The sequence below is a fragment of the Cupressus sempervirens genome, chromosome 6 (genome assembly GCF_028749045.1).
Source record: "Cupressus sempervirens isolate cs-2001-9-10 chromosome 6, ASM2874904v1, whole genome shotgun sequence".
In the NCBI taxonomy this organism is placed as follows: Eukaryota; Viridiplantae; Streptophyta; class Pinopsida; order Cupressales; family Cupressaceae; genus Cupressus; species Cupressus sempervirens.
Genome location: NC_143123.1, coordinates 26,334,645 through 26,345,208, shown reverse-complemented (window position 1 = coordinate 26,345,208; position 10,564 = coordinate 26,334,645). Strand labels below are relative to the sequence as shown.

The 10,564-nt window shown below is 34.6% G+C and overlaps 1 protein-coding gene across 1 annotated transcript; it reads left to right on the top strand.

Annotated features, from left to right (window-relative positions):
- The first annotated feature begins 4,192 nt into the window (after positions 1-4,192).
- Positions 4,193-10,564, top strand: LOC149550909 (ATP-dependent 6-phosphofructokinase 6-like). Its single transcript, XM_089786476.1, has 14 exons — positions 4,193-4,949; positions 6,282-6,328; positions 6,522-6,561; positions 6,676-6,738; positions 6,825-6,962; positions 7,187-7,345; positions 7,450-7,503; positions 7,939-8,007; positions 8,218-8,347; positions 8,656-8,696; positions 9,076-9,300; positions 9,435-9,483; positions 9,697-9,851; positions 10,104-10,564. The coding sequence occupies exons 1-14, from the start codon at positions 4,668-4,670 to the stop codon at positions 10,407-10,409; spliced, it is 1,758 nt and encodes a 585-aa protein (XP_089642602.1). The 5' UTR covers positions 4,193-4,667; the 3' UTR covers positions 10,410-10,564.

Genomic DNA, 10,564 nt, shown 5'->3' with positions numbered 1-10,564 from the left:
TTCAAAATCGGGCCTTATTTCATTATAAGTAATATGTTTTGGCTTTCTAGGCACTTGATAAATTCGTAAATGAATATGGGCATTTACGGTGGAGACATAATAGGAAAGCTGACAGGAATCTATATATGCTAGTAACTGTGAGGTCATAGATCTTTGCATGAGCTTGAAGACACTCCAAACCTAACAATAAGAGAGGCGGCACTGGAGATTATTCAGCTAATAAAAGATGCAGTTGAAGTTGATTATCCTGAATTTGTGTAATGCACGGGAATCTTAGCATTAGCAGGCTCTTATGCAACTTACAATTATATTCCAACATGTGATTTATGTTTAGGTATTGGTTTATATACTATTATAAGTTTTAATATAGCTTGTAACCACAGATTTCTAACAACATTAAAATAACAGTAACAATGCGGGGGGCATAACTTTTAGCTCCATAGTTGAATCTGATTGAATTTTGGATATGTTACCCAAAATCAAGTTTTCTAAATCTTCACCTAAGCGATCTTCAAAATTTGACCAAGGTCAAAAGTTATAATGGACTGTATGCAGGTCTGTCAACATACCAGCCATTGCAAATATTCTGCAGTAAAAAAAAAATTCATGTTGCAGGGCCCACAACTTTTAATCCGATTGTCAGATTGAGCTGAATTCTGTATATGTTTGAGGAAACCTAATTAACTAAATTCTCTCAAAGCTGTTTTGTAAGATTCTTGACGGATCAAAAGTTATGACTATTTAAGTGCAGCAGTATATTAATGACAGTTATAGGATCATGATTGCAATCTGTAACTAGCACATGCCATCTATCCAAGAATGCACAAGGGATTCATTTTAAATTTGGTAAAAAGATTTGTTATAATTTATGAAAATTTAAAGTGGCTCAACTATTAAAATTAAAAAGGGGTAGGAAGAAGATGAGTCATGAGAATGATTAAACTGATTTTTCAAGAAACGGCTATAGAAACCAAAAGACAACCCAAAATGTTATTTATTGCAAGATTCAGATGTAGTGAGGGTTCTTCTCTTCATCGGCAGTTCTACAGTTACAAGAGAGGGAGAATACATTTTTATGTGCAGTGATTGTAACAGGGAGGGGAATAGCAGTGTTATTTCTATTTTTCTGCAACTTGACTATAATGACAGAGATAAAATAATATTGTTATTGTTTTGTTATGCATCTAAAATAAAAGAGAGTTTCATACATCAGATTCTGAAGTTTGAATATGATTTTCTTGGATTGAAAATGATTTTACAGTCATTTCTTTCATGTTTTAGGTGTAGTTTTGCATTATCATTCATATTCAGCAAAATAAAATAATGCTTCTTTGTACTTTCCTTGTGATATGAGAAATTGGATAGGTAGTCTTGTGGCTATTTGTTCATTTTCTTTCTTCATTGTACAACTTATAAACCTTATAATCATATTTATCCCATAGTGATGGGTAAATGCTAGAAAACCTTTATGTTAACTAGTTATTTAAATTCTCTGAATATCTTTCTAAGAGGGAGTTGTACCTCTTAATTCAGAGGAAAGCTATCAATCTCATGATAGTATTTCCAATTGTTAGTGGCAATTGTTCTTCTATTTGGGTGTCTTGAGTCATTCTTTGTATTTAATTTTGGAAGGACAAAACTGTTTACTAACAAACTAAAAGGAGTTACCTAACATCTGGCCTAAGGTGTGTGACATTGTTATAAAATATTTTACTCTGGAAGGATGTTATGGTGTCTTTTACTCTTACCACCTTCCATTCTTTAATTGTCTAAGAAATAAGGATTATGTTTACATCCCTTTCTTTTTATTGCACTATATGGAAAACAATATTGTAGAAATCATTGAACCAAAAGTGAAGGTGAAGAATTATGTTATCCTTCACTAGGTTTTGATGTACCACCTCTAAAAAGTCCATTTGGCCCTCTACCACACCCCCCTGCCCTAATAATATCTCTATGCAAACTATCATGCAACAAACCTAGTCATTGCCTTTCGATTCTACCCATGACCAAGGTCTCCTTCCCCCTCCAAATCTAGACGTAAGCACTGTTTCAAAAACCCTTTCAAAAATGTATAGTCTAATGGGATTTACCCTATTATGGAATGCCTTAAGAAATCTTAACAAAAAAAAGAAATATGATAACTCTACCCTTGAGCTCCAAAAATTGAAATAAGCCAAAAAGGTCTACAATGTCAACTTAGAGGTGGAAATGTCTGAAGACCCCCTCCACTCTAGTCACATTGCAAAGGAAAAAGGAAAACACACCATTAAAGAGCTAATTGAAGAGTTCGAGGGCAATGAGAATGACTCCAAGAGGGGTTCTTCCTATGAGGTCTCTGAAAGCCCTTAAAGAGACGTACTCCTCATCAAAAAAAGGATTTGGGTAAGGTCACAATTGAGGAAATGCAGACCAAGGATGACCCAATTGAGGAAACACAAACAAAGGTTGCCCCTACTGGTAGCTAGGAAATTAGTGGTATTGTGGGTAAGTTCAAGCTCTAGATTGTTGGTCTCGAGTAGGTTGTCAAATAATTGAGGGAGGAAATTGCAAGTCTGGGCAACATGGTAAATTATGTTAGCAAGTTTTCCCCCAAAATGCATGCTTTCACCTCCACCCTTTGTCTGTTGTAGGAGAAGGAACTCAACTAGAAGATGATGGATGAAGCTTATATTAGATGCCCATTTGAATTCCCCTACGAGGAATGGGCTAACATCCTCTTGTCTAAGAGGCTAGAGAGGGATAATTAATGTTGTTTATGGGTGGCTCCTTTTTTATTAGTTTTGCTAGCCAGGGGGTGGGGTTGTGTTTATGGTTTCTCTAGTAGCTCCTCACTACGTTTAATCCTCATTGGTTCTGCTTTGCATGACATGTTTTAACTATTAAATTTAGGACTTGTTATATTAGTCTATGACTAGTTATATGACCCTAGCTAGTGGTTTACTACTTTTGGGGAAACAAAAATGATAGAGGAAGATTTTGGATACTATATATGTATATCTACTACTTCTCAACTTTACTATTTACGACTAATATGTTGTTAATAAGGTTTTAGTCTATTGTGGTTTTGTTCATCCAACCACCAGTTTTTAGTTTGTTTTGTACCAATGAGAATTCTTTTATTTGATGTTTTTATAAAATATTATGTTTGCTAAAAACTACATGCTAATTTTTTAACTTTATGATTTTCATATATTAGTTTTCCATGTTTTAATTAGTTGAACAAATTGGACTCTTATATGCTTATTTATGAAATATTAAGGGCTTTGTACTTACATCATTTATTTTAACCTTATATTTTTTTGAGCTATTTTTCCTTATCCTTAATTTCCCAGTTGTGATATAGTTAAAAAAATTGTTCTCTTTTAACATAATTTATTGCTTTCAAATGTTAGCACCAATATATGGCACATACTATTATTTTTGTTATATTTTAATATATGATACATATTACTATTTATAATTTTAAAATCAGATTATAACATAATTGTACATTATAATGATAACTAAATAATTTGATATATTACTTTCTATTAGATGTCAAAGTAATAGGAATAGAACTTCGATTTTAACATTTTTCATCATATCATACATTACTAAATCTTATTTTAAAATATTATTCAATTTATTATAAATAAATATTATAAAATATAAATATTATATAGTATATGCTTGGAAATTTTTTACTTATTAATTCATTCAAGACATAACATACATTATTATATCTTATTAAAAATATTTTTCAACTTATTATTAAATATTATAAAATATTAAAAGTTTTTACTAATTATACATGCTTGAAAAAACATACATGCACTTTAAGAAATTTTAATATATTTGTAGATTGTGACAATTGAAAATTTTGTTATTTTCTCATATTAATTTATTTTCAATTTTATTATATTTTAATTAAAATTATAATAGTATATTAAATTAGTATTTAATTTTATTACAATTATTTTTTCTAAGATGAGTAGTGGCATTAGTTTAAGGCGCTGTCTATAGGTCAAAATGCACTTTTATTAATTAATTTAAAAATTAAGTATAACAGTTTTATCAATTTTAATTTATTAAAAAATACAAACAAGTTATAAGTCAATAATTAATAATCTAAAAATAGATGTCAATGATTTACAATCTAAAAGTAAATGTTCGTACTAGAAGGATCTGAAACGGAACGAAACGCAATTTTATTCTTCTGAGATGAGGTGCACGGCGAAGGGTCCATCAGGTGAATGTCACCTGGGCGGCTAAAGCTTAAACAACGTGCATCTTATGCCAGGCGATTCCTCCCATGTCGGAGCGCCATGGGCCGTTGAAGCATGTATTCAAAGCAAACCCGCTGGCCCTCCAGTCAACCACGAACCCACAAGATTTAACCGCGGTTAAGAGAATGGAGACTTCCTTTTCTATTCCCATACGCCAGGGAATACAAAATCCGCGACTTGGAATGTTCTGTCTGTCTGGAGCCGCCTTGAGTTCTATTAAACGCTCAAGCCCATGAGAAAACATCAAAGAAAAGAGGGGAAATAATCCAGTGCACTGCGAATTTTGTACACAATTCAGATTTGGTTTTGGTTTGTTGTTGCTTTGATTCGAATACAACGCGTTTTGTGTTTCCTTGGTTTGAAAATTGTTGCTCGAGAGAAAACAGTATTTGAATTTAGATGGCTGGTTCGCTGGGTCATTTCAACGTTCTTCAGTCCACATTCTCGAAGAATTCAGAGCAACTGTGTGCTGCTAAGCGGCGCCCACGGTCACGTGGCCACCGTGCGATCCGGCTGGTTTTCAAGCACCCGCTATTCTATAAGGATGTGAGTTTAAGCGGCTTTGTGCTGAGAAACAGAAGCGTTGGGGTTGTGATGGCTGCGCATGATAATGAAAGCTGTGATTCTGGATTCATGGTTGACGATGTTCCTCATCTTTCGGACTGGCTACCCAATTTGCCTGTAAGTTTTCATTTGCTTTTAAATTTCAAATTTCATTTAGTTTTTAAAAATTCCATTCATAACTTATTTTGGGATTTTGTTATAAAATTTCTCCGAGTCCGTTAATACTTTCGATTAGTTTTTCTGCATGGTGCTGAAGGGCTCACTTGCTCTCCTGTGACGTTGGAGTGAATCTGGGCCTCTCAATACATAGCTATCCCAATTGCGTATCGAAGCCATTCACTAGCGCTTTTTGTGATGTCAGAAATGGAACTGTGGCAATTGAATAAGCTATGGTTTAATAATGGTAGTGAGTCAGCACCGTGCAACCAAAAAGTGTTAAATAGACAGTTGCCCACCTTCTGCATTAGAATCATTTGTGCTTTTAATGTATTTTCGTTTCCTTGACCCATATTCATGATATTTGATTTTGAATTGCTGAAGCCCTGGCTTCAAATTCAGGGCAAAGTTTCTTACACTCATCTGGGGTAGTACGGACTCCGGAGACGCTTACTGGGCTCTCGGTTACCCTGTTCAAGTTCTAGCAGGGGGAAACATACCGGTGGCTTGTGAGCAATCCCAACGACCTAGATAATGATCCATATCAAATTCTTGTGGTTGATACACACCAATCTCTGGTAAGCAATCTTGGTGACTTCGGAGACATTCCGCATGGCAGGAGAAATGTCCCTAGCCTATAAGATCAAAGTCACAATGCTAATCTGGCTCAAGCAGCTTTACTCGGGAATTTCTCTTGCAATCAATCCCACATAGCTTTGTACCTCATTTACATCAGTTTCTTGTAAGCAACCTGATGTGCTAGGAAACACTCAACATCACAGAGAGAATCGCTCTAGCTCTAAAACAGTAGAGTTCAATAGTTTCTCAAACCGAGCATGCTTAATCATACTCTTCTCCACAATCCATCCCACTTAGGTTGATACCTCATCTGAAATTGTAGAGGATGACCCAAAAAACATCACAGGGAAATTATTATGGCTTTACCAATACTATTCTGGCTCAAGCAATGCTTAATCATAATTTTCTCTGAAAATAAAGAACACGTAATTTGATACCACACTAATTTTTGATAAGCATTCCGGAATCTGGATGACCTTGGAAACTTGTCACGTCATAGGAGTAGTTGCCCCAGCATATCTTTAAAGCACTGAGCATTGTCGGTGCTGTATACTCTGTTCTCCTTGTCGTCAAAATGTTCCACTCAAAATTTTTCTTAATTTTGTAAATCATTCTGTAGAGGCTGTTAAATGTCAATGAATTAAAAAAATGGTCAAGATTAGCCATAACTGTTACTGATTTAGTGGGTTTTGATGGATTATATGTATGCTGCAGACGTATACAAATCCCTTGCAAGATAACCCCGCTTATGCTGATGTCAAGTAAGTTTGAATGAATTAATGCTTTAATTTTTGTGTTATTATCTTCGTGGATTTTCTTTGCAATACATTCTAGTTTAATATAATTGTATGAAAATTTTGGTTTTAGAGAATCCACAGTCCTCACTAACAAGAATCAGATTTCTTTTAAGTCTAGACTTAATCTGATGTAGGATTCTTCATTTGCCATTTTCAGGCAATACTTTGTTCACCCAGATGATGTAGTTGCAAAAGATGTAAGTTCTTTTATCTGAGAAGTACAATTCATAGGTTCACTTAATTTTTCAATGCATCTTGTTTGGTTTCAGTCTAGTTTGATATCTGAATTTGTGACTTTTCCTGAATTCCAGATTGTTGTCAGGCGGAATAGTCCAAGAGGACTTCATTTTCCTCGTGCAGGGCCGAGGCAAAAGGTATTGTCTCTTCGAGGAAAATAGATTTCAAAGTAAAATCTCAAGTTTGCCCAACTTAAATATGCGACATTGATTTTTCTTAACAGGTCTTTTTTAAACCAAATGAGGTCCGTGCCTGTATAGTCACATGTGGAGGTCTATGCCCAGGTCTTAACACTGTCATCCGTGAAATTGTATGTAGTTTATGGAATATTTATGGAGTTGAAGACATCCTTGGAATTGAGGTGAGTTGATTCCTCTGTTCTTCTTTGTTCTAAGTGTTGCAAAAGAAATGACACTCACCAGAGGCAATCCAAATTGTATTGATTTCAAAGTTTTCTTAGTTTGAATGGCATTTCGTTAGAAAACTCAGCCAAATGTTTGACCATATTATTGCAAGCTTTCTTTAATCAGAAACCTTCTGTAACTTTTAGTGAATAAGTAACCTTATGGGTTCTTCCTTGTGCAGGGAGGTTATAAAGGTTTTTACTCTAAAAATACCATCCCCCTAAACCCAAAGGTTGTTAATGATATTCACAAACGTGGAGGTACTGTTCTTGGTACTTCACGGGGTGGTCATGCAACTTCAAAGATAGTTGACAGCATTCAAGATCGTCGCATTAACCAGGTACTTGATTCTTTCAATGACTTTATCTGTTCATCTTAATGCCACTCAAAGATTCCATGTTACCATCAAATGTGTTTAAAGTTTCAGTTGCTTTTGTATGCTAGGTATATATTATTGGAGGAGATGGAACACAAAGAGGAGCAAGTGTTATTTATGAGGTATTTACCATATGCATCTTGTAGATATACCATAATGAGAATTCTGCAGATAACATGATGACTTATAACATTGAGGCAAAATTCCTTCAAACTGTGAAACAATAAAACTGGGAACTAATCATAGACTTTTGTCTTGAAGAAATATGACTTCTTCGTTAGTTCATCTGGAAACTTAGAATCTTTTTTGTCTATCATGCTGCTTCAAGTATCTATTCACGTGATTTGGCAGTTTCATGAATGTGGAATGGTTTAATGTGCCATAGATTTGTTCATATTTTAAAACAACTTTGGAGTTCTTCTTTTGGTACTGAAGGTTTTTTCCCATTTTCCACCTACTGAAATATATTTATATCTGCTCCATTATCTTACTAATTCTTCTGCAATATTTTTCTGTAATGTATGATTTTTTTCTATGAATGTTGAAATGTTGTGCAGGAAATACAAAGGCGTGGCTTGAAAGTGGCTGTTGTTGGGATTCCTAAGACCATTGATAACGATATTGCGGTATGGTGAACCTTAAGTAGTAAAGTTTGATATGTAAAATCACAAATATGAACTTCAAAACTGCAATTTGGATACCAATAATGAACTTTCAAATTATCCAAGATCAGGTTATATTAACTCTGTGTTTATTTAACAATCTCGTAATAAAGTCACGTATGTGGATATTGTTCTTCATATGCCAACGGATTTTCATTAGAAATAATTTTTCAGGTCATAGATAAATCATTTGGGTTTGACACTGCTGTGGAGGAAGCACAAAGGGCAATCAATGCAGCTCATGTAGAAGCAGAAAGTATTGAAAATGGTGTGGGTCTTGTGAAGCTCATGGGCCGCTATAGTGGTGAGTTATGCATCCACTTGTCTTGGCCTATTTGGTAGGTTCAAACTCACAATTAAATAACTCAAACTGACAAGAACAATGTGAAAGGAACAAAATCAATTGTTTGCAGCATGTGCAAATATTTTTTGGTATTAATTTTTGGATACAAATACCCAATAAAATAGTCTTAAATAAAATTGGGAGGGATGATGAATTAGTTTAGGAAACAAATGAAGTTTGGAAATATATATCGTATTTGATCAAATCTCAGTTTTTGTACTTCTCAAAATTTTAGCACACAAGAAAATGAGTTTTTTATTCTTGTGCAGGATTCATCGCTATGTATGCCACACTTGCTAGTCGTGATGTGGTAAGGATTTATTCTATCTTGTTGGACTGAGATACCGATTTTGTGAATTAGAATGTCCCGTTTCCAATAATAATCATTTGTAGAAGAGTTCCTAGATTCATTCGAACAATTACAATTTAGAGGCAGTGTAATTTAATATATTGGTCATGTGATTCTTTCAGCAATTCATTCCAGTCAAACTTGTTGGTCTTATATTACTGAATTTATAAGTTTCAAATCAATGGAATTACTAACTTGAATTGAACACATTTCTTGATAAGAATGCTGAAAACTGATGAACAACTATGTCAATGATGAACATTTGTTCCATTAGATCTATAAATTTTGAAGGAAGAAAATATCACTTTTCTCTGATGTTTTCACATCCCTGTTTGTGCAGGATTGTTGTCTAATTCCTGAATCGCCATTCTATCTTGAAGGAAAAGGTGGTCTTTGTGAATATGTCAGGCGACGTACCCAGGAGAATGGGCATTGCGTAATTGTTGTTGCTGAAGGTGCTGGTCAGGAACTTATTGCTGAATCCATGCAGAGTATGGATCAACATGATGCTTCAGGAAATCGCTTACTCCAAGATGTCGGACTATGGCTGTCTCAAAATCTCAAGGTAAGGCTATAATGGTGTTGTATAAAATCTAAACATAGAGATCACTTAAGGTTGAAATCAATCTCAAGTGTTGCAGCTGATTGTGGAAGTAATGAAGATTCAACTGAAAAGCCGTTTTTTATGCTTTTTTGCAGGATTATTTTCTTAAAGAGCACAAACAAGTGATAAACTTAAAGTATATTGGTATGTCGTTGTCTGTCAAATGAGATAATCTTTTTTATTACGAACATTGTTATTTCCTTGATCTATTCCTTTGTAGGCTTATTTATTGATTGTCATACGGATAATCTTGACATTCAAGCCTAAATTATTAATACTCTCTATTGTTAATGAATTATTTGAAGTAATAACTAACAACTTAATGCATCCTTTTGTCTGAACACTTGGGTTTGGCAGACCCAACTTACATGATTCGCGCCATTCCAAGCAATGCTTCAGATAATGTTTACTGCTCTCTGCTTGCACAAAGTGCTGTCCATGGAGCCATGGCAGGATACACAGGCTTCACCGTTGGACCAGTGAATGGAAGGCATGCTTATATTCCAATTTCTGTAAGTATCCCTTCACAATTCAAGTGTACTGTACATATAAAGTTGTTGGTCAGGAGATGAGAATTGGATATCAGAAAACTTAGGTCTATTTGCTATATGGTGGTGGCATTTTACATTTGAGGAAGATACCAGACTATTTATGCATTAAATCCATGTTGTTCTGTAAATGGAAATAATATTTTCTAGTTTATGATCAGACTACAATGACAAAAATAGTGCTCTGATAATTATGCATTTTCCTTTTTTCTGCAGCGTGTCACTCAAGGTCGGAACCAGGTGAAGACCACTGATCGCATGTGGGCTAGGTTGCTCTCTTCTACCAACCAGCCAAGCTTTCTTAGGTCACAAGAGGTACCGGAGTCCAAGATGCAAGAAGAATCAGTTAAAATGTTAGAACAATTGGATGCCGACATAAAGGAAACAACTTCTCCTGTTGAAGAAGGAAACGGGCTTGCTGGGGAAAAGGGCGACTCTCCCCTGGGAGTAAATGGTGTAGCTTGGCATAAATCATGTGTTGCATTGGCAAGTCAGCTGAAAGAGAAAGAAGGGGCTATATGAAGGTTCTTATAACCCTTCATGAAAATTTGTATGATTAAAAGCAATTTTGATAGTTTATACCCAAAGCTATTAATGTTAGAGAAATCTATTTATGTATCCTATATTACACAATAAATGAGAAGCCATGAACCACAATTTTGGTTCAATTTTTTCAA